An 18,348-nucleotide genomic window follows, 5' to 3' on the forward strand; every position below is an offset into this window, starting at 1 on the left:
GTTCTTTCGTTCCTGTCGTCAGATCTATCGGGCATTCGTAGTTATAAGTCGCGTTGTCGTATGGAGCACGTGAGCCAACATCGTGGCACAGCCGTGCATTCTCTCCGAGTGTCCCGATCCTATTGAGGCCTCCTGCCCGAAGGCGATGCAGCAGCCAGCGGTTCCCTCGGCCAGCCACCGGTGCTCGTTTTGGCTCCCCCCGTGCTCCAGATGGTCCGCGTCTTCGGGACGAATCGAGGGACAAGCGGCCGCCGCGCCCATCGTCGTCGAGTGGCGGCGCAAGTCGTGGACGCCGCCGTGGCCTCCTCCTCTCCCCAGCGCGTCTCTTCGCATCCCCCAGCCCAGGCGTGCTCCCGCCGCGGACGTCCGCTTATCGCCGGACGCTATTTTATGATTGAGCGAGGAGGCTGGCGCGCGTTACCCGAGGCGCCGGCGCGTGCTCGCTTCCAGTACGGCACGAGCGCGACAGCGCCGGGGGCCGCCGCAGCAATCCGCTTTCCGAAATGTTGCCCTTGTACGACGAGGTCCACGACGAGTCATCGGTGCCGCTTGGGGTGAGTGCGTCCCTCTTCCGCTCTGCTTGTCCTCCTCCTCCGCTGTTATCGCAGGGAGCGCTGTTTTCGCCGCCTTGCGTCACCTCCGCCCACTGTCACTCTCGGAGGTCGCAGTAGCCGCGTTCGGGCCTTCGGCTCGGATGTGTGCCGCGCCGAGTCCTCATGCTGATTGCGCGGCCTGCGCATTGCTGGGCGCGGGGCGGCGGCAATGGTTCCGTGTTGCCAAACCGACACGCCGTCACGTGACCATGCGCGCGAGCGGGCTGTCACGCTTTGCCAGAGATGACACCCCATGACCTGAACGCTTCCTCGCTCTGCCCCACTTCAACGAGCTGCGTTGCGTGCGACTGGTATACTGTGATATCAGTTGGTGTCTCATCGCCTCTTCGGGCGAATGCAGTGCGATGGCGTGTGCGCACGCGGGCCCGAACATTCATAGGCAAAAATGATCGAAGCAATAAAGATGTGGGTTTAGTGGACCTGTGGCCTTTATGCGAAGCCCGAGTATTCCATAACAAGCTGGAAATGTTTGAAACGGCGACCTTAATTGTATGTTTATTTGAAAATGCTTTTCTTTCCAGAAGTATTTAGTACCGAGCCGTAACCATGTCGAAATAATATCTGCATACAAGAAAATATACTAATAATTATGAGTCAAGAGCGTTGGCGAGGGATTTGTTCCCTTTAGGTGCATTTATCTTTTAGAATTCGACTTTTTGCGTGCGTTCTTTTATTACAAGCATACATGCAAATTTTACATTATGTGGCGAGAATCTTCTCCGCATTATGAAGTTATTCATATTTCCGCAAAAGTAGGCAAAAAAGCAACTTGTATACTCGTGTTTCATACATTGTGATAGATAGACGAAGAAAAGGAAGGGAAAAAGAAATGTCACGACGCCGAGACATGACCTGAAACCAAGGCTATTTCGAGCGTTGGTTGCCGGCGCGCTATCGTACGCAAACAAGAGTGATATTTTTGCGAGCAATGGCAGTTCGCTGTTTGTACTGTTTCGTAACGACGAGAGGGTTGAGCTAGCGCTCCAGGCCCGGCACCTTTGAAGAGCAGACAAAAGGTGGACTAATCGTTGGCGCGTTCAGTTCTTTAGAAAAGAATCTCTAAAAGGTTTCAGGCATAACAGAAGCATCGCACAGAACTATTTTTCCGAGTGTAGATAGGTTGTCATCGATGTCTATAAAAACTTCTGGAAACGCCGCGGGCCGCTTTTGCGGGGCCGGCTTCACGGCTGACATTCGAACGGAAGAGCCGAACAGTTGCGTGCACCAAGAATGACGCGGAAGAATTGAAATGTTCAAAATTAGGCATGCATTCAAGACTGAGTGTCAAACTGAAAGGGGTGCAACTCAGCAGCCGTGCACCAGCCGCGCACCGGAGCTGCAACCTACGCACGCTGCCTGCGGCCAATTGACCACCGCAGCGCTTTGCCCTGATTTCGCTGTCGCCGGTATTTCCCTGCAGACTATCGCTCGTAGTGCTACCACATTGGTAATTGCTTTTCAATACTTCGCTTTAAAGTCGATAATAATTGACTGGCGGCGTGTTGAGTATTTTTCTAAATGTATTACACTGCTCTTTCCTCTGCGTCCACGGATATCTTCCATGACATTCTTCACGCAGAATATCAAGCATTTGCTCTTTCACGAGACTTGTCAAAAACAAAGAGAGGAATGGGACTTGCACTGCAGTGAAATGTAAAGTTGCTGGCATAAGCTCTTCTCGCATCAAAGTGCGAAATGCAATCTTTCCTTTGGTTACCATGATGTGCAAACAACCGCCTGCATGCGTCTTGTTAAGCCCCATTGCTTTCGGTACCATTGCGCACTGGCTGCGTCACAAGAATTGAATACGAGCCCAGAATCTTCCACAGGGCTCATCATGAACGTGCACGCACTCAACGCCGGGCTCGTGCTTCTGTCTCTTTTCGTACTTTCTTCCCGTGCTTTACCGGCCATGCCAGGAAGCGTCAACTCGCCCAAGCTTCCACACTCACTCGGCATTGCTGTTAGTGCGTGAATCTCAGAGAAGTTATTACATCCCAGTCCGCTTTGGACCGCGGTTCTTCGATGTAGGTCGGGCGCTTCAACGTTACACTACATTCTATGTTGCATTCAATGTTACCCCATTGCATGTTGCCCTTGTGAGCATTGCTTCTTGGCTTCCTATATTTATTTCTTCTGGATCCCTTAGTACAAGCTACTAGAAACAAACGCCATCTGTAGAGTGAAAAAAAAAATGGCCCATACGTATTTTTGGGGTGTACGTCTCTGGACTGATGTCAGGGTAAACAAACAAAGCGAGATAAGTACGGCGTGACTAAAACCCTCGCCTTATTTATAGGAACAGTCAACTTCAGTGAGAAGCAGTCTAAGCTGATGGACTGGATTTCAAGGAATTATGACCTGAACTGTAAACTAGCGCAAAAAACGGGACGAGAAGAAGCGAAACGACACGAGTGTTTTTGTTGTTGTTGTTGTTGTTCGCAAAAGAGACCTGCAGGCATAAGTCACGGCTGTTCTTCACAGCTGAGGCAAGTTTGTCCAACCCTTCTGGATAGCACAACTTGACCGCGTCATGTTCCCTCGCCGGCCGTATGCCTTTCAGAATCCGGAAGTTGTTAAACTTCGCTTTTCGAGACCTGAGGTCGAAGTCTTGTGCCGAGAGGAGCGCGAAGCCACACTCTTTGTCTGACAACAGTAGCTTCAGGTACGCTTTCCTGAGCGAAGCTACCGCCTTGCGAGTGTTGAAGCTGTTGGCGCCGTTTCCCGTAGTTCGAAGCGCGTCGACACCTTCCGAAATCCACCTATTAATGTCATCGCAGCTGGCTTTTGAAGTGGTTTTGCTCACAAGCGCTAGGAGCTCGGCTTTGTTAGGCTGTGGTTGGGTGCAAAATTTTGGCCCTAGCTCTAGGGTACCCGCTGCTTCCTCAGGAACTACAACTGTACCGATGGCGTGAATATTCTGCTGGCCGGTGACCGGCGGCCTCTTCTTGGGCAAAAAGGCTTGAGTCTTCTTCCACGGGAATTCAGGAGTTCGGGAAGCTGCGCGCAGTCCCATTTCCAAACGATGTTTTGCTGATCCAGGTAGAGCACCGTGGTGGCATGCTAGGCAGATGGCCTTTGGAAAAGTGGACTTTCCGCCATGCTTCCGACCGAAGAATCCGGCAGATGCGTATTCCGTGGCCACAGGTAGGTAGAAGTGCTCCAGTCAGCGAGGTGACGTCGCGGGGTGGGTAGGAATGGTTGATGGCAAAGATAAATACAGGTGTGCGCAGCCCCTTGAAGGGACTAGAAGAGATAGAAACATAGACGGAAGCTGCAGAAGTTCCGGAAGGATAGAGCCCGGTGCAAAAAAAAAAGAAAAGAAGTTCGCCAGTGCTTGAAGTTTGACTAGCTTGGTATTGCGCTAATTTATAATCATCAAAAACCAACTAGCGAAACTTCATGCTATGCGGTGAGGTTTTCGAAGAAAGGAAAGATTTTTTTAGAAGTGGAATAGCGTGAACGTCTTGTACCTGTTCTGGTTCCCTATGCATTTGTTAGCACGGTACTGGCGACACGTCGTCCTTCTCCTTAAAACCGCGGGGCAGCTTGGATGTAGCGGGACGAGTGGGAGAAGGGGCGCGTGGTGTTAAGATGAGGAGATGGCGGGCCCTACAAATTTCAACCTAACTGACGCTGTGAACTGGGCAAGTTGGTATTCATTCATGCTTTAACCGTGCGGGAAGAGACTACATACGAAGAACACTCAAAACAAGCGCTTCATGTGTCTTCCCGCGTGTTAAAACATGAATCGCTACCAACTTTCGCAATTCGCGGCAATAATTAAGGTAATCAGCGCTTGTTTTGTGTGTTCTTCGTATTTTGATGTGTTCCCGCGCTGTTAAAGAATGAATCTCACGCTTGACTTCAAAAATCCGACGGCGGTATGAAGAAAGACTATTTTTTTTTTTGCACATTCTGGGATGAAAAAAAAATCTACTTCGAAGAAACATGGAAATATTGCCGAGGAAGGCAACGTTTTTATTGCACCCAGTGTATTAAATGACACGCAATATAAGTTATAAGTCCCCTAAAGTAATCCGCTTGAGCCTTCGAGCATAGAACCAGCTTTACGGCGAATTCAAGCCATTTGTACAACGCTAAATTACGCTCGTGGTAGCCGTTCGCTTCGTGGGCTATAGCGATTCACTCCTTCACGTTCTACATTCGCATGTTTCATGGTCCTTCTGCTTTTCTGAGCTGGTTAGTTTGCAATAGCAAGGTAATCAGATGCATGATTAGAAAAAAAAAACTTAAGGTGATGCTTTGCAGCAGTGCTTTTCCGGAATCATTATTTTGCCCTTTTCGCAACCAGTCAACACCTCCATTGATAGCGCAGCCGGCGATACACGTTGCTAGCCAGCTGTCAGCCTTTACGTCGCAGGCGCTTGTGGCCAATGGCGAATGAGCAAACGCATGAGTCACCGTAGTGAGTGCGGACCTTATTCGCGTGCCAAGCCTATTCCTGACTGGCCGCCATCTTGCGGCATCGCATTATCGGCTGGCATGAACGGCGTGTGCAAAGGCGCTGACACGTAACCGAGTGTCCTTATGAGCGAACTGGTTCTTCAGATCAGCCGCTGATTCGCTGACGCCAGCTCTCCCTTGCGCACCGTCCCGCGGCCTCTTTGAAGCAAGCTGCAGGCACCACCGCACAAGCAGTGTTCTTAGGTTACGGCAGTCCGAAATGAGTTTCTTTACGCGAGTATGATGTACTGCAATTTTGCATCAAAGGCTGCAGTTTAGTGGTTCGCAATCTATTCGTATCGATAAACAAATAGCAGCCCTCTAAGTACGAGGGACAAAGCAAAAAGGAACACAACATGTACCATCGGGGCGAAAGTAGCAGGCCCCCACTTCCAAGTTCTGACCTGTGTCACTCTGCGTAGGCGCGCCACCTGACAGAGCACTTCTGGGGTCGAAACGGGCCCACTGCTTGGTTGGCTTGGTTGGTTGGGGGATTGGGGTTACGGATGCGGTATTTGGCTGCCCTCTAGAGGAACACTGCACAGCACCCGGGAGGAGGGAAGGGGAATAAGGGTGGAGAGAGAGGGTTGGGAGTTGGCTAGAAGCACTCGGGGCAAGAGCGGAGGCTTGATATAGCCTGCAGCACCGTGGACAGGCCCGTGATGTGAAGGAAATTTACAAGGATTCGCAGGGCCTGAAGTGGCTGTTTGCTGGGGTGCAGCGTTTGGGCTTCTGTGCCGGTAGGGAGACCCAGCTCGTGGTATGTATCAAAGAGCGCGATTCTCTCAGTGTCATAAGCGGGGCAGGCCATAAGGAGGTGACCAATCTTTTCTGTCACCACAGGATGAGTAGTTAGACCCACTGCGCCGGACTCGACACCAGAAGTCCTTTGTCAGGCGGCGCCCCTTCGCATCGTGGCACGGGCCGGAACTAGGAGGTGGGGGTCTGTTGTTTTGCCCCCGATGGTACATCAGTTGCAACAATAGTGTCGTCAGTAGATTCCGAGTGCAACGACGAGGGCGTATATGCTGCTATTTCAAGCGGTAGGCTTTCATTTCGTTCATATAAAGAGCACTGCAAAAAACGGTGCCCTGGAAAATAATTGTGAACGTGAAATGGCCCATAAAGTGCTCTTCCGGTTGCAAAGGTTGACCCGCCCAGTGCATGCCTGCGAAATGGTTGCCTCAACGGTTGAATACCCCACCAACGACACCAACTGCGTACTTGAGCATCGCCGGAGCGACCGCGAACTTCAGCGGATGGGACCTGTGCCGATTTCGTCCTTGTCATACAATCTTTGCAATGTGGCTCGAAAATGTTGCATCCCAATCGCCGCCTTTACGGTGCACAAAAAACCTGCTGGGATGTGCAACATGGGGAACGACGCCTATTGAAAGGTATGCACAAACAGCCCAATGACAAGTTCGTAAGCTGTATAAAACGCCGTCGTGTATTGAAGGTCCCTCGTTTGCTATACACGCCGCATCAGACAGACAGGACGTTGCATAAATGAAATATTACGGGAGGCCTGGGCATCACTAAAAGAAGCACTGGTGGACATTTTGCCGACCATTGTCGCCGGTGCTGGTGCACTCCTGAATTTGAAAACACAAGCGTCTCCTCCTCATTGCCAAAGAAATTAGTATGAATATACCAGCGGGGGGTCACCCCGTCCCTTCTGGCGTCGAGAAATAACTTCTTCTACCTTGATCGCTAAATGTATGACACACGACAGCGTGGTCGGGAATATCGTGACGACCATTCGTTGATGTATTGTGCGCACTTGGTCTCCCTGTTTTTTAATGCATCCCACTTGTCTTAACCGCGAACTTAGCAGCTAAAGTGCGCGCCTTGTCCCGTCTGCTTCTTCTCTCAACTTCTCTCTCCACGTTTGTTCGCGTGCTCGCCACATGTTTTCTACGGGGAGAATCACGCGTCCGCGTCAACAAGTCTCGCAGACGGGGATCTGAGAGTGGCAGGAGGCGCGGGCGAGGTTTATTTCATCCTCGGCGAAGGTCTCCTCGCACGAGAGAGCAAGATAAGGAAGCTCAGAAAGGGGGAGGTCGGAGGGCGCAAGGACTTTCCACAGCAGCCCCGACGGGCGCTTTCGTTGTTGCTCCGGCGTGCACGATTTGTTACGTGGTACGTGAGGCTCTGCCATGAGTGTGATATGCTGGCTGCAATCTTGCTGGGTAACCCGATGCTATCGCGGCCAGGGGCAACGTACGAGTTGCATTTTTGCTCCCGTATACGTGTCGCGGTTTATTTTATTTTTGCCCCCAGTAGGAACTTTGTATGCACAGAGCCTTGGAGATAGGATCCAAGCGTGTTTAATAATTCTTATAACATGTTTGCATATCCCCTTGACAAAGGGGCCAGTTCTTGCATATATAATGCTATATTATCATTTTCGAAGCTTACGCTTTTTTTTTATTTTGGAATCAAAAACTATAGAGAATTTTTGCCATCCTCTACAAGCATCACATGAAAAACGAAGATATAATTCGTACGCTGAGAGAAAACACAGAATATCGGTCACGTTATCGTCACCGACGCAATCGGAATCTGCGGCACCCTTTGACTGACATTCAGTCACATAAAATAATTGACACTCTTGGTGTTTTAATCAAATTTATATGCACCCTTATTCATAGTGTGCTGTCGTAAGTTATGAGTGTTCTCACAGGTCAACTACCAGCACGAGGTGTTAACGAGCACATTAAGTCTCATTTGTTTGCTCGCAATGTGCCTGCAATTCTTGTGGCTCATGAACTTTTACGATAAGGTGGTAAACACAGAGCAAAAGCTATCACGGTTCGTTATTAATATAATCAAGAGGTTCATGCTTGTATGATCACATGTAATTGCCTTGACGGCCTGCCTGCAAGCACATGTGCCTCGGCATTATTCACGAAGAGTATACTATGTTTATAGCATGCTGTTTTCTGGATATTCGGAAAGTAACGGAATTCTTACGTGCGGGAAAGCGAAACCATTACTGTCTCTAGGCCCGTATGACACCACCGGGAACGCTGTACGACGAACGGTTGCGTCACAATTTTGATACGACAATCAGGGAAACCACATTTGAAGGGGCATATGACATCGGTTCGAATACCTCTCGCAAGCTAGCCTCCAACTTTGCCAGCACATGTAAGCTATATTCAGGGAGAAATCGCATGACACCACCCGGAACGCTGTACGACAAAAGGTTGCGTCACAATTTTGGTAAAAATGTCGGAAAAACTGGCGCCGCATGGAGGTCAGCTAGTGGCGAGAATGTATAGATCAACGACATGTATAAGATTGCCTAAAGTAGCGGTGTTCGGCTTGCTGTGTGCGTCATACGGCCGCTTGTTGACTCCACCCAATTTCTCTTGCCATCGCTCGGATTTTCTGTGCTTGCAACACGAGCACTTGCAACGCACGCACACGCACGCGCACGCACACGCACACGCGCCCACACGCGCGCGCGCGCCGCCGCCGCCGGCTTTTCTCATAATGGGACAAGTAATGTTTTAATAATAAAAAGGTATTCCTCCCTGAGAGTAGCCAACAAACGAAAACCAAACTGGCTACAACGTCACGGGAATAAAGGCGTAGAAAACGCTTAGTTCAAGTTTACGCAGCACGCACAGCTGAGCCTTTCTTTGCATCATACTAGAGGAAAAGAACTCAGTTGCGCGCTCGTTGGCTTCTTGCAATATCCTGTTTCTGACGTGCAGTTCCTTTCTTTTGATACTATGTAAGGTATTCAATAAGCACTGCAACACATATTTATCTCGACCGATGTCCGCCCAAAACTTTTGAAACTTTGTGCTAGACATTGTTTGAACCTTCCCGGGTCACCTCATGACTTTGGAATAACTTTCGATAGATGGCAGTGCTGCAATCAGCTTTCAAAATGGCGTCTGTAAAGGCGGTACGTTCCAAACAGAGAGCTCTGGTTCAATTACTTTTGGCAGAAAACGAGGTCATCCCAAGGGGCGCTTACAGAATATCCGCGGAGACCTGACAGAGAACAAAAGCACGGTGGCCGATGGGCGAACCGTCTATCACCAGAACAAGGGCAAGGAAGTATGATCTCCCGCGAGCCGGCCATGTGCACACAACTTAGACGCTTTCAACTTTGCAATTTGCGGACATTCTTATTGGAAGTTCGACATTCTTATTCGGACTCATAGCCTGAGTCGCTCTGGGATGTTAAACCTCATAAAACCAAAGCCATCCTCGCAGCAGGAAGTTAAAACTGCATGCTCCGCTCCCAAAGCGGTGGTCACAGTCTTAGGAGGCCTTGGAGGGGTTATTTTAATCGGCGTACTCCATCATGGTGAAACTATAAACTCCAAAGTCAACTGCAAGACTTTCGAGAAACTCAAGAAACGATTCACGCGCGTGCATCGCCACAAAAGTGTGAATAAACTTTTTCTTCCCTATTTCAACGCTAGACAACCCACTAAGGAGATCACACGTATTCGGTGGCCTCTTCTTCATTCACCCTGAAGCCCGGATCTCGCACTTTCGGACTTTAATCTCTTTGGCCCACTGAAGGATGCATTTAGCGGGAAGCACTACAGCACCGATTAGGAAGTTATTGATGGAGTAAGACGTTATTAGGAGTTATTGGTGGAGTAAGACCAGTGTAGTGGTCCCATGAAGGCATACAGGCTCTCTCTCATAAGCAGGTGGCGTAAGGCGATAGACTTGGACGGAGATTGTGATCACCTTGTATTTTAACATGGGGGATATTTTTGCGCACGTATCCCGCGCGGTAGGGTAATAATGCTGCATTTAATTACTGTCGCATGTCATTACACTGAAACGGTAGCTCAGGGCTCCAATTTCTCTTTCTGCCTTCACGAAAGGTTTTTAATGCGTGGGCATTAGAGCCCTCATTAGCGCAAAACGTGCGCATTGGCGTTGGCGGCGTGTGAAACCTCTGGGGAGAGGAAGCAGAGTGAAGAGGGGAAAAGGTGAGAGGGAAGGAGAGAGAACGGGGAAATGCAGAGAGTAAGAGAGGGCGAGTCGGAGGGAGCCGACCGGTATCGAGAAGGAAACCGCGGTCGCAGGTGACAGTCGAGGTGTGAGGCACACTGTGACTGCTGAATTGGATCGGGCGAGCGGACAAGGGGTGCGGCGCCTCACACGGTGATTGTTGTGATGGACCACGCCACCCGCCACTGTCAGGGAGAACGCTAACGCGGACTCTGACGAGTGAATTGTAGAGATGGTTCGTGATATTTTTTTAAAGCTTCGAATCAAGCGAGCTTTGCTGCAAACTCCGCCTGTTTCTGTATCACAGAGAAATCAGTAAACACCCTTCTTGCTGCTCTAGTCATCCAGAACACCAAAAATCGTCGGACGAAAGGCGGCCTGAGCTTTTTTCTAAAGCCCCACTGGCAGTCTGTATGCGTACGCTGCAGTCCACCACATTATTGCATTATTGGAAGAACTGAGACACCCCACATGAGTCAGGGTGTCTCTTTTCTGATGCTGCAGGCAGATAGCTTCGCGCTGCTGAAATTTATTGCACTGCTCAAGCTGCGTTTCTTGGCTATACACGGGACAGAATTCATGGTGCAATTTCTGCAGTTTTGCACACATTCTTCAAGCTGGTATTTATGGCACATAACTTAGAAACTTATGATGAAATGTGGTTATCTTGCGTTGAAACTATTTTAGTGCTGCCATTCCTCGGATTACGACGATACGATAACTTCCTAGATAGTACTACAAATCATATCGGCACTAGGACGCTGTCTGCCGTTCCTAGCATCCGTAACGATAGATTAATGGCGACTGTTAGCTCTCCCGTTTCATATCGGGGAGCGCAGAGTGATCAATACGCTCAGAAATAAGACGACGAACTGCTTGACCCAAACTTGTTCACCTCCCTTAATAAACGAAGTCAGAGACGGCACAAACTCTCCCCCCCCTCTCCCTCATCCTGGTGGCTTTCCAGGAACCCTTCCTTCCGGCGTGTTGTTCCTGGCGGCCTACACGCGAAGTGACTGTCATTCGCTCCGTACATCGAAGTAAAAGCACGAAGCAATAAGGGAGCGAACGGCGTCGGGCGAGGCGTGGCGCGCCGCGTAGTCTATGCGCCAGATTGAGACACGGGTCTCGCAAACATCGATCCCAGCACGAGAAGCCCAGCCGGGAGGAGGACGAGCCCGCTGCGGCACCGCAAGGACCCAATGCGTGGGGGGAAAAGAAAACAAAACAAAGGCGGCAGATAAACAGAAAGCAGCGTCCTCTCGAAACGAGAGCGCTTTCGGGTCAGCCGCCCTGCGCGGGACTCCAATAACTCGGCTCCGCTGAGGAACACTTAAGCGTTGGGCTCCGATATCGGGCCCTCCGGGCAGAGGAGGCAGCAGCGGCGCCGTGAACCACTTCGCTCGGGGCGAGACATGGATGCCCCCGCTTTCAATAAACTTCCCGGATCCGGTGCTGCGCGGTGCACTGGGACGTGAATCCGCGCGCGAGCATGCTCGGCTAATGGGATCGGAGTCACCATGTTCACGCTCCTGAGTCGAAATGCGGCCTGGAAACACGATGACGATCCCGGCTGAACACGAGGTGCGTATTGCGGTAAATGGCGGTTACGGTGTCTGCCCGTGCCACGCTGTGAGTCTCGCCCAAGCGGGTTTATCGGTTATCATCGTGGACGGCTGAAGTCAGCTCCACAATGTCGCCGCCTAAACGGCCCGGTATATCTGCTGACGGCCGAGAGACCACCGTCGCAATTACTGCGATGAATTCGTGTTCTCGGTGCGATACTGTGCAACTGTATACGAATCGTGACGAAGTCCATTTGGTTCTCTTCGCTCTTAAACGAGAACAGAGGTCAGCTACATCCAGTTATTATTCTCAGTAAAAATTGATTCCGCATTTTACTTGCTAAATCGGACGGTGATTGTGACACGTGCATTTCATTCTATTGTCTTTTCTAGCTCTGTTTTCTGTAGCAGTGATCTCTTCGTGACTAGAACGTGGTACACTATCGATACAAGCCAACTTGAATTGGTACTCAGTGTCGCTTTAAAGCAACTCCGCTAGACAGCCAGTTTTCCGTACGTACACGCACAACGCTCTAGCCTGGAAAATGTATCAGGAGGAAGTCTGAGCATGTGGACAGGATGGCGCCGCAGTCAGCTTGCCGATTCTTGCGCATCAGGTAAGGAATGTCGCCATGTCTTCGCAGCGAATTTCAGCCTTCACACAGCGCCTTCTTAGAGAACGAAGCTCGAAAGAGTTCAGAAGGTGCACAACACCAGTATGGAGAGATGTGCGAATTTGACGCCAATTCAACTCTATGCGCAAATCTGGAGAGCTGCCCAGCTACGGCTTGAACGAGGTCTAGGTACCCAGTTTACAGCAGCAGCTATGGCGAACGGTTTATAAAGTAGAAAACTAGAACCCTTGAACTCATTACAGAGAGAAACCGTGTCTAGGGAAGGGTAAGCACTCTATGCAGTTCACTATGAGAACAAAACACGTAGGCGAGGTTATTCTTTTGCATGGGGCCCGAGGTACAGCGGTAATTTCTTGTTATAAGGCGGGTGGGTACGCACGATTTCGGAAGAGGGTTAAGTCCTCTCCTTGGATACATGCCTGATGAGAACAAACAAAAGTGAAACAGACTCCATGTGAGCGCGAAACAGGTCTTGCATATAAGCCAACAATCTCGATATATTTTTCGACGTGCTTAGCGTTAAAAAAAAAAGGCAATGGGTCCTCAAAGACCATGGTAAGAAAATCGATGCGGCCAAAAGAATTTAACAAGCCCTTACAGCAGACCTGCAAAAGGGCAGGTATCGGGAAGGTCCATTAATAATGACTGATCTGCACAGTAGCGCGTTGGACTTTGCACGCTGCTGATAATGCGACAGTCGAAGAGTGAAGCGTGCAGTTGCCGTCTTTTGTTAAAGCAGACGTTTGTGTGTACAGTGCGACACCACGGACCCCGAGCACCCACGCTTAGCAGTGCGTGGCATAGCCGTGTCCGGGGAGGTGGACATGACGGTGGTTTAGCCGACGCCGTGTTTTTGGACTTTTAAGGCCCATCGGCGAAGGCAACACACCACTTTGGCTCCAGCTTCCCGTATTATGCACCTCCGGGCTGACCTACCCAGGAGAAATCGGCAGTCGGCTTCTCCTGTCCTGCCCTCCATCTTTCGCCTTCCTATCTGCTTTCACACAACTTTCCTAAATCCGGCTCTTTTTTTTTTCCTTTTCCTGATTGCTAGGGCTAACCTTGTGTGGCTGACAAACGTGTGTTAAGCCACATTGGGTTATAGCAGTGGTGTTCAGCTTGCGTGGGCAGGGCTTTTTTAAAGGTCGTGTCCCGTCCCCATGTTGGGCTCCGTGGTGGGCGGCTGGCACCGTTGCCAACATCAAACTCATTTTAAGGCTTCTCATTTTTTAAATACTGAACTCCCTAGCAAAAGGGGACGCACCGATACATCTAAATTCTTCCCTAAGAATGCAACCAGCTTCCCACGATTCCGCGTTGTTCGCAACGAACACACGGAGAGGACCGCTTGATTCGTCGTTATCATCATCATCAGCCTGACTACACCCACTGCAGAGCAAAGGCCGCTCCCATGTCTCACCAATTAACCCTGTCCTTTGCCAGCTGCGCCCACCCTATGCCTGCAAACTTCCTAATCTCATCCGCCCACCTAACTTTCTGCCGCCCCCTGCTGCGCTTGCCTCGTATCACCGTTAATTGTTTCTAGGACTTTGACAAATGCCATAGCAGAAGTGTACAAGATCAAAAAGCTGGAAAATGGTGAGCTTCTTTAGAAGTACTGTACAACTACCAACAAGAAAAATTGTTTGAAGCGAAATCCTTGGGAGAAATTCTAATAACATTCAGTCCACACCGTTCATTCAACACTGTTCGAAGAGTTGTCTCGGATGATGATTTTACGTATCTAACCGAAGAAGAACCTCTAGAAGGCCTAAAGGATCAGAATATGACCAGCGTATAAAGAATAAAAATGAGGCGACACAATAAGGAGATACCCACAATACACGTTGTCCTTACATTTGCATCAAGCTACCTCCCCGACTCCGTAGAAATAGGCTACGTAAAGCTCCAACTTAGGCAACATATACCGAATCCACGACGCTGCTTCAAGTGCCAACGGTACGGCCACGGCTTTTAGAACTGCCGGGGCGAACTAAATTGAGCAGAGTGCGCTTCTCGTGAACATGACCCTGAGAAATGTGAAGCTGAACCACGCCTGTATCTAAATTGTGAGAGCAGCCATCCTGCGTACTCACGCGCATGCCCAGTTTGGAAACAAGAGAAGGAGATTGTTATAATCAAAGTAAAAGAAAACATAACCTTCAGGGAAGTGCGGAAACGAGTTTTGTTTATGCACAAACCTAGGCAATCTGTTGTGGTGCAACCGGCCACCGCATCACAACAGCCTTCGTCGCCTGCCCGGGTCACATACAGTTATCCTGGAGCAGAGCCACCTGTGACTCAGGTGGCAGCAGCCAGCGCTGCGCCACCACCCGCAAAAGAAGCTGCACAGACCTCCAGGTCAGCAGGCCTCAAGGCCTCTCCCTTTTATTGTAAAACTATCAAGAAATACACAAAAGTACCGAACAAGAGCTTATCGCAGGCAAAACCAATTGAAAATAAATGAAAAGAAGCCAACGCCCAACAGAAAATATAAGAAAAACCAATTAGAAGAAAACAGAAAAAAAAAGCACGAATGACGACCGGGCAAAGATGGTTTGTAGGGCACAGAAGCCCTACACAAACACGCCAGTGCGTATTTCTCGGGCTTCCAGCATATCTAAAGATACGATGGATACAAGTCAAGGGAGTGGTGTTTGAAGTCAGTTTATGTAACCTACGCATTGGACACACACACCTTAGACGCATTTTTATTCTCGCAAAAGGACTGACACCAACGTGTAAGTTGTGCGGAGAAGTGGTCACCATAAATCACATTTTATGTTCATGCGCAAAGCTGGACGAACTGAGGAAAAAAATCATCTTCCACTGTTTTACTCTGAGAGTATTCCTTTTAACCCTTGTTTACTCATAGGAGGAAATGCAGTTGTAGACGTGTCTTGTGTTTTTACATTTTTAAAATAAGCCAAGCTGCTTAACAAGCTACGAGATTATAAATAAATTTTAGAGGTTTCTCACAAACGAAATTCTACCCTTAGTTTGGCTTATAATAGCCTCAGTCGCTTATGCGCCATAAAACCTTACTCAACTCAACCACTATCCCCGTGGTAATTCTGAATTCTTCTCATGCGGGCCTGCAGTTGCTCCTGGCGGAGCGTAGCGACCTCTATGAGAGGATATCCAAGCATGCAGCAGCGCGTCCTCCACTCGCGTGGCATGGCCTCCTAGAAAATAATGGCCCACTGCGTGTGGTCTGTATAGCGCTCGTTAAGCTTCCGCACTTTAGTCGAAAGCGTGATCTGATGTTTCTCGCAACGAGTAAAAACACCGACGTCTCCGCGAGATCCAGCAGACCTCCGACTTTTCATAAGCGCCGGAGGCGCGCCGTTAAATAATCGAACGTTCAAGCGAGGAGTGCGCAGAAAACTAGCTAAAGGCCGAATGGTTGGCGCGTTCGTTACGAAACATAACGACGCCCTTAGAGTCAGTCTGGCGTAAACTGAAACCGGGTGAGAAGCGCGCGTTAGAAATGCCGCATTCTTACGCAGCTCGACGGTGCTCGATGATCCTGCAGCCGCTACGAGTCCAAGATGCGATAAGCGCGATTAATGGCGCTCCTGCACACAGCGCCCCTTTCCATCTCGATGCTTCTCGCTTGAAGCTGCGCGGATTTTTAACGCTTCTTTGCAGCTGCCTCGCCATTCTTAATTTTTTTTTCCGCCCAGGGCTCCGTTCCTTTCTGACCTTTTTACATCCTGTCATGTGCTGTCCTTTTCGCGAGCTTCGCGCGCTCTCCTATCGCATACTTGCAACTCAGGCTATGACTCCCATGCGCTTTCGATTTAATGTAGAAAATTGATGAGCGATATAGTTTGGCTTCCAGATCAGGCTGCAATGACGGCAGGATTCCAATATTGCCTACAGCACCGCCGAAGCGATTTCTAGGCATTACTTCCTAATATAACTTCCGATCATTATATTGTTACTTTACTGGGAAACAAAAAGCAAAGGGCTTAATAGTACTCTTGAAAAATGCAAAATTGGCCATAAATTACTGCATTGTTATCTTCAATGTCAGCTCTGGCGGAATGCATGCGTCAGGTCCGTTTCGTGTGCCCAACAGATGGCTACCTCACTAGAAGTTCAGGCCACAGCACTACACTATGGCGCAGAAAATTTGTTGCTCACAAAAAGGATGGCAAACAAGTTGCAGAAAACTCGGCGAGCTATGCGGAAGTAAATTACGAAGGTGACATTACAAGACTGGAAGATTGCAGAGTGGGTCAGGAAACAAACGCGACTTAATGATATCCCGGCTGAAATAAAGAAGAGGAACTGTACGTGGGCAGGGCTTGAAACGCTAAGGGAAGATAACTGATGGTCCCTCAAGATATAAAGGAATCGATTACAAGGGCAGGTAAGCGTATACGACGTGGCAGCAGACAGATAGGTGGGCACACGAAATCGGGAAGCTTTTTAGGGCCAAGGTGCCCGCAAGTGTCGTAGGTCGAAGTTAACTGCAGATCAACGTAAAGGACGCAGCTGTGCTGCTGACGCTGCTGCTGATGATGATAGGAAGCAAATTCATCGAAACTTTTCATATTCTTCATGAGGTGTAGCCAGTCAGCCAGCCATCTATCGCCATTACGTTTACACGAGACTCGACATAATTTGCACCTGTGAAATCACGTGATTCTTCAGCGTTTTCATTTGGTTTAAGAGTTTTCCTTTGGTTTCGCGTTTAAGAGTTTTGTTATCAAATTTGATTTTCTTAGTGCTCACTCTGAGCAGAAATGAGGCTATACGTATAGGAGTAGAAAGGGAAGTCAGTTTTCCTCTAGCGCACTCTTGTTTAGGAACAGGGCATTCTCCCCAAGCCTTGCAGTAGCTTTCCATGACTTAGAATACGAATTACGGTTGGCAGCAGCAACAAATTTCGTCTTTAAAAAACGTGCAAAGTTTTATCAGTTACGAAGATTTTAACCGAGATTTCAATCGCCTCTGCAGACCTCCCATTGCTAACGGCATCAAGTTACTATGATTTGCAGTGGCAATATGCCTCCATTTCCAGGAGTATAGTATATTGAGGGATCGAAGCCTATACCGGGACTTAGGGAGTACACAACGCCCCTAAAGGGAGGGGGGGGGGGGGGGAGGTCATGTTAGAGGACAGCTTACTTTCTTTTCACTCCCATACAGGCCTATACGCAGAGTGTTTGGCAAATGTATTTATTTCGCTTGAAAGGTACGAAGTTCGTTCGGTGCTAGGCAGTGTTTTGTTTCCTTCCTAACTTTTATCTTTGGCTTTGTGCATGCCTGCGATGTCACCGTATATCAACTACCCCGGTTGTTTCTTCTGTTGGTATCGTAGGCTCAATATCTTTCTCCCGTGCCGCTTCCGCCGTGGCATCAACCGTTCCGTGCTCAACAATAACACAATCACCTGAAGTGCGCTTAAATAGATTACTGTAATACCGGTCTCCCGTGATTTGTGGGCCTTCTCTATCCCACACTTCGCTGGCCAATGACCCTCGCGCAAGCTTGTTTCTCTGTGTAAAGTAAGCGACGCCCGTGGACCGCTAATGACTGCTCAGCGAAGAGGGTCTGCCGCTGTTGACGACGCGATGTGGAATGGCTGAGAGGCGTTGAATTAATTCCCAGCAAGATGGATTATAAAAAGAAGCTGATAACTACCTTCGCTGAACAAACCTGCGGCACAATCAGCAGCGCGTTTAGGGCATGCGTGCCCTAAACGCGAAAGGTGTGCTCATTCGACGTTGTACGCGCTGCTGAGTCCAAGGCTATGTAATCGAGACGCGGCCGCGATGGCTGCATTTCGATGGAGGCGGAGTGCAAAAGATGTCCATCTACTGTGCGACGTCAGTCCACGTTAAAGAACTCCACGGGGCCGAAATTAGTCCGCATTCCCGCGCACCGGCATCTCTCGTAGACCACCTATAGTTTCAGGATGATAAACCTTATTTGCATCCAGATAGCGTGAAATGCACTTGAACGTAACTTGAAAGAACGACGAACCCTTAGCCTCTGCCATCGGTGGTAGTGATCTCTAATTCAAGGAAATAAATAAAGCACGCATTTCAGTTCTACAAA

General features: G+C 49.3%; 1 protein-coding gene across 2 annotated transcripts in view; it reads left to right on the forward strand.

Annotated features, from left to right (window-relative positions):
* The first annotated feature begins 403 nt into the window (after nucleotides 1-403).
* LOC144126211 (parathyroid hormone/parathyroid hormone-related peptide receptor-like) overlaps nucleotides 404-18,348 on the forward strand; it is a 333,178-nt gene continuing 315,233 nt past the window's right edge. The window contains exons 1-2 of one of the 2 annotated variants that reach the window (XM_077660241.1): nucleotides 404-554; nucleotides 3,657-3,761. In XM_077660241.1, the coding sequence (XP_077516367.1) occupies nucleotides 504-554; nucleotides 3,657-3,761 (156 nt within the window). In that variant the 5' untranslated portion in view covers nucleotides 404-503. The remainder of the gene's footprint in view (nucleotides 555-3,656; nucleotides 3,762-18,348) is intronic. The other variant, XM_077660242.1, reaches the window with a different exon arrangement.

Source organism: Amblyomma americanum, chromosome 3 (assembly GCF_052857255.1).
Source record: "Amblyomma americanum isolate KBUSLIRL-KWMA chromosome 3, ASM5285725v1, whole genome shotgun sequence".
In the NCBI taxonomy this organism is placed as follows: domain Eukaryota; kingdom Metazoa; phylum Arthropoda; class Arachnida; order Ixodida; family Ixodidae; genus Amblyomma; species Amblyomma americanum.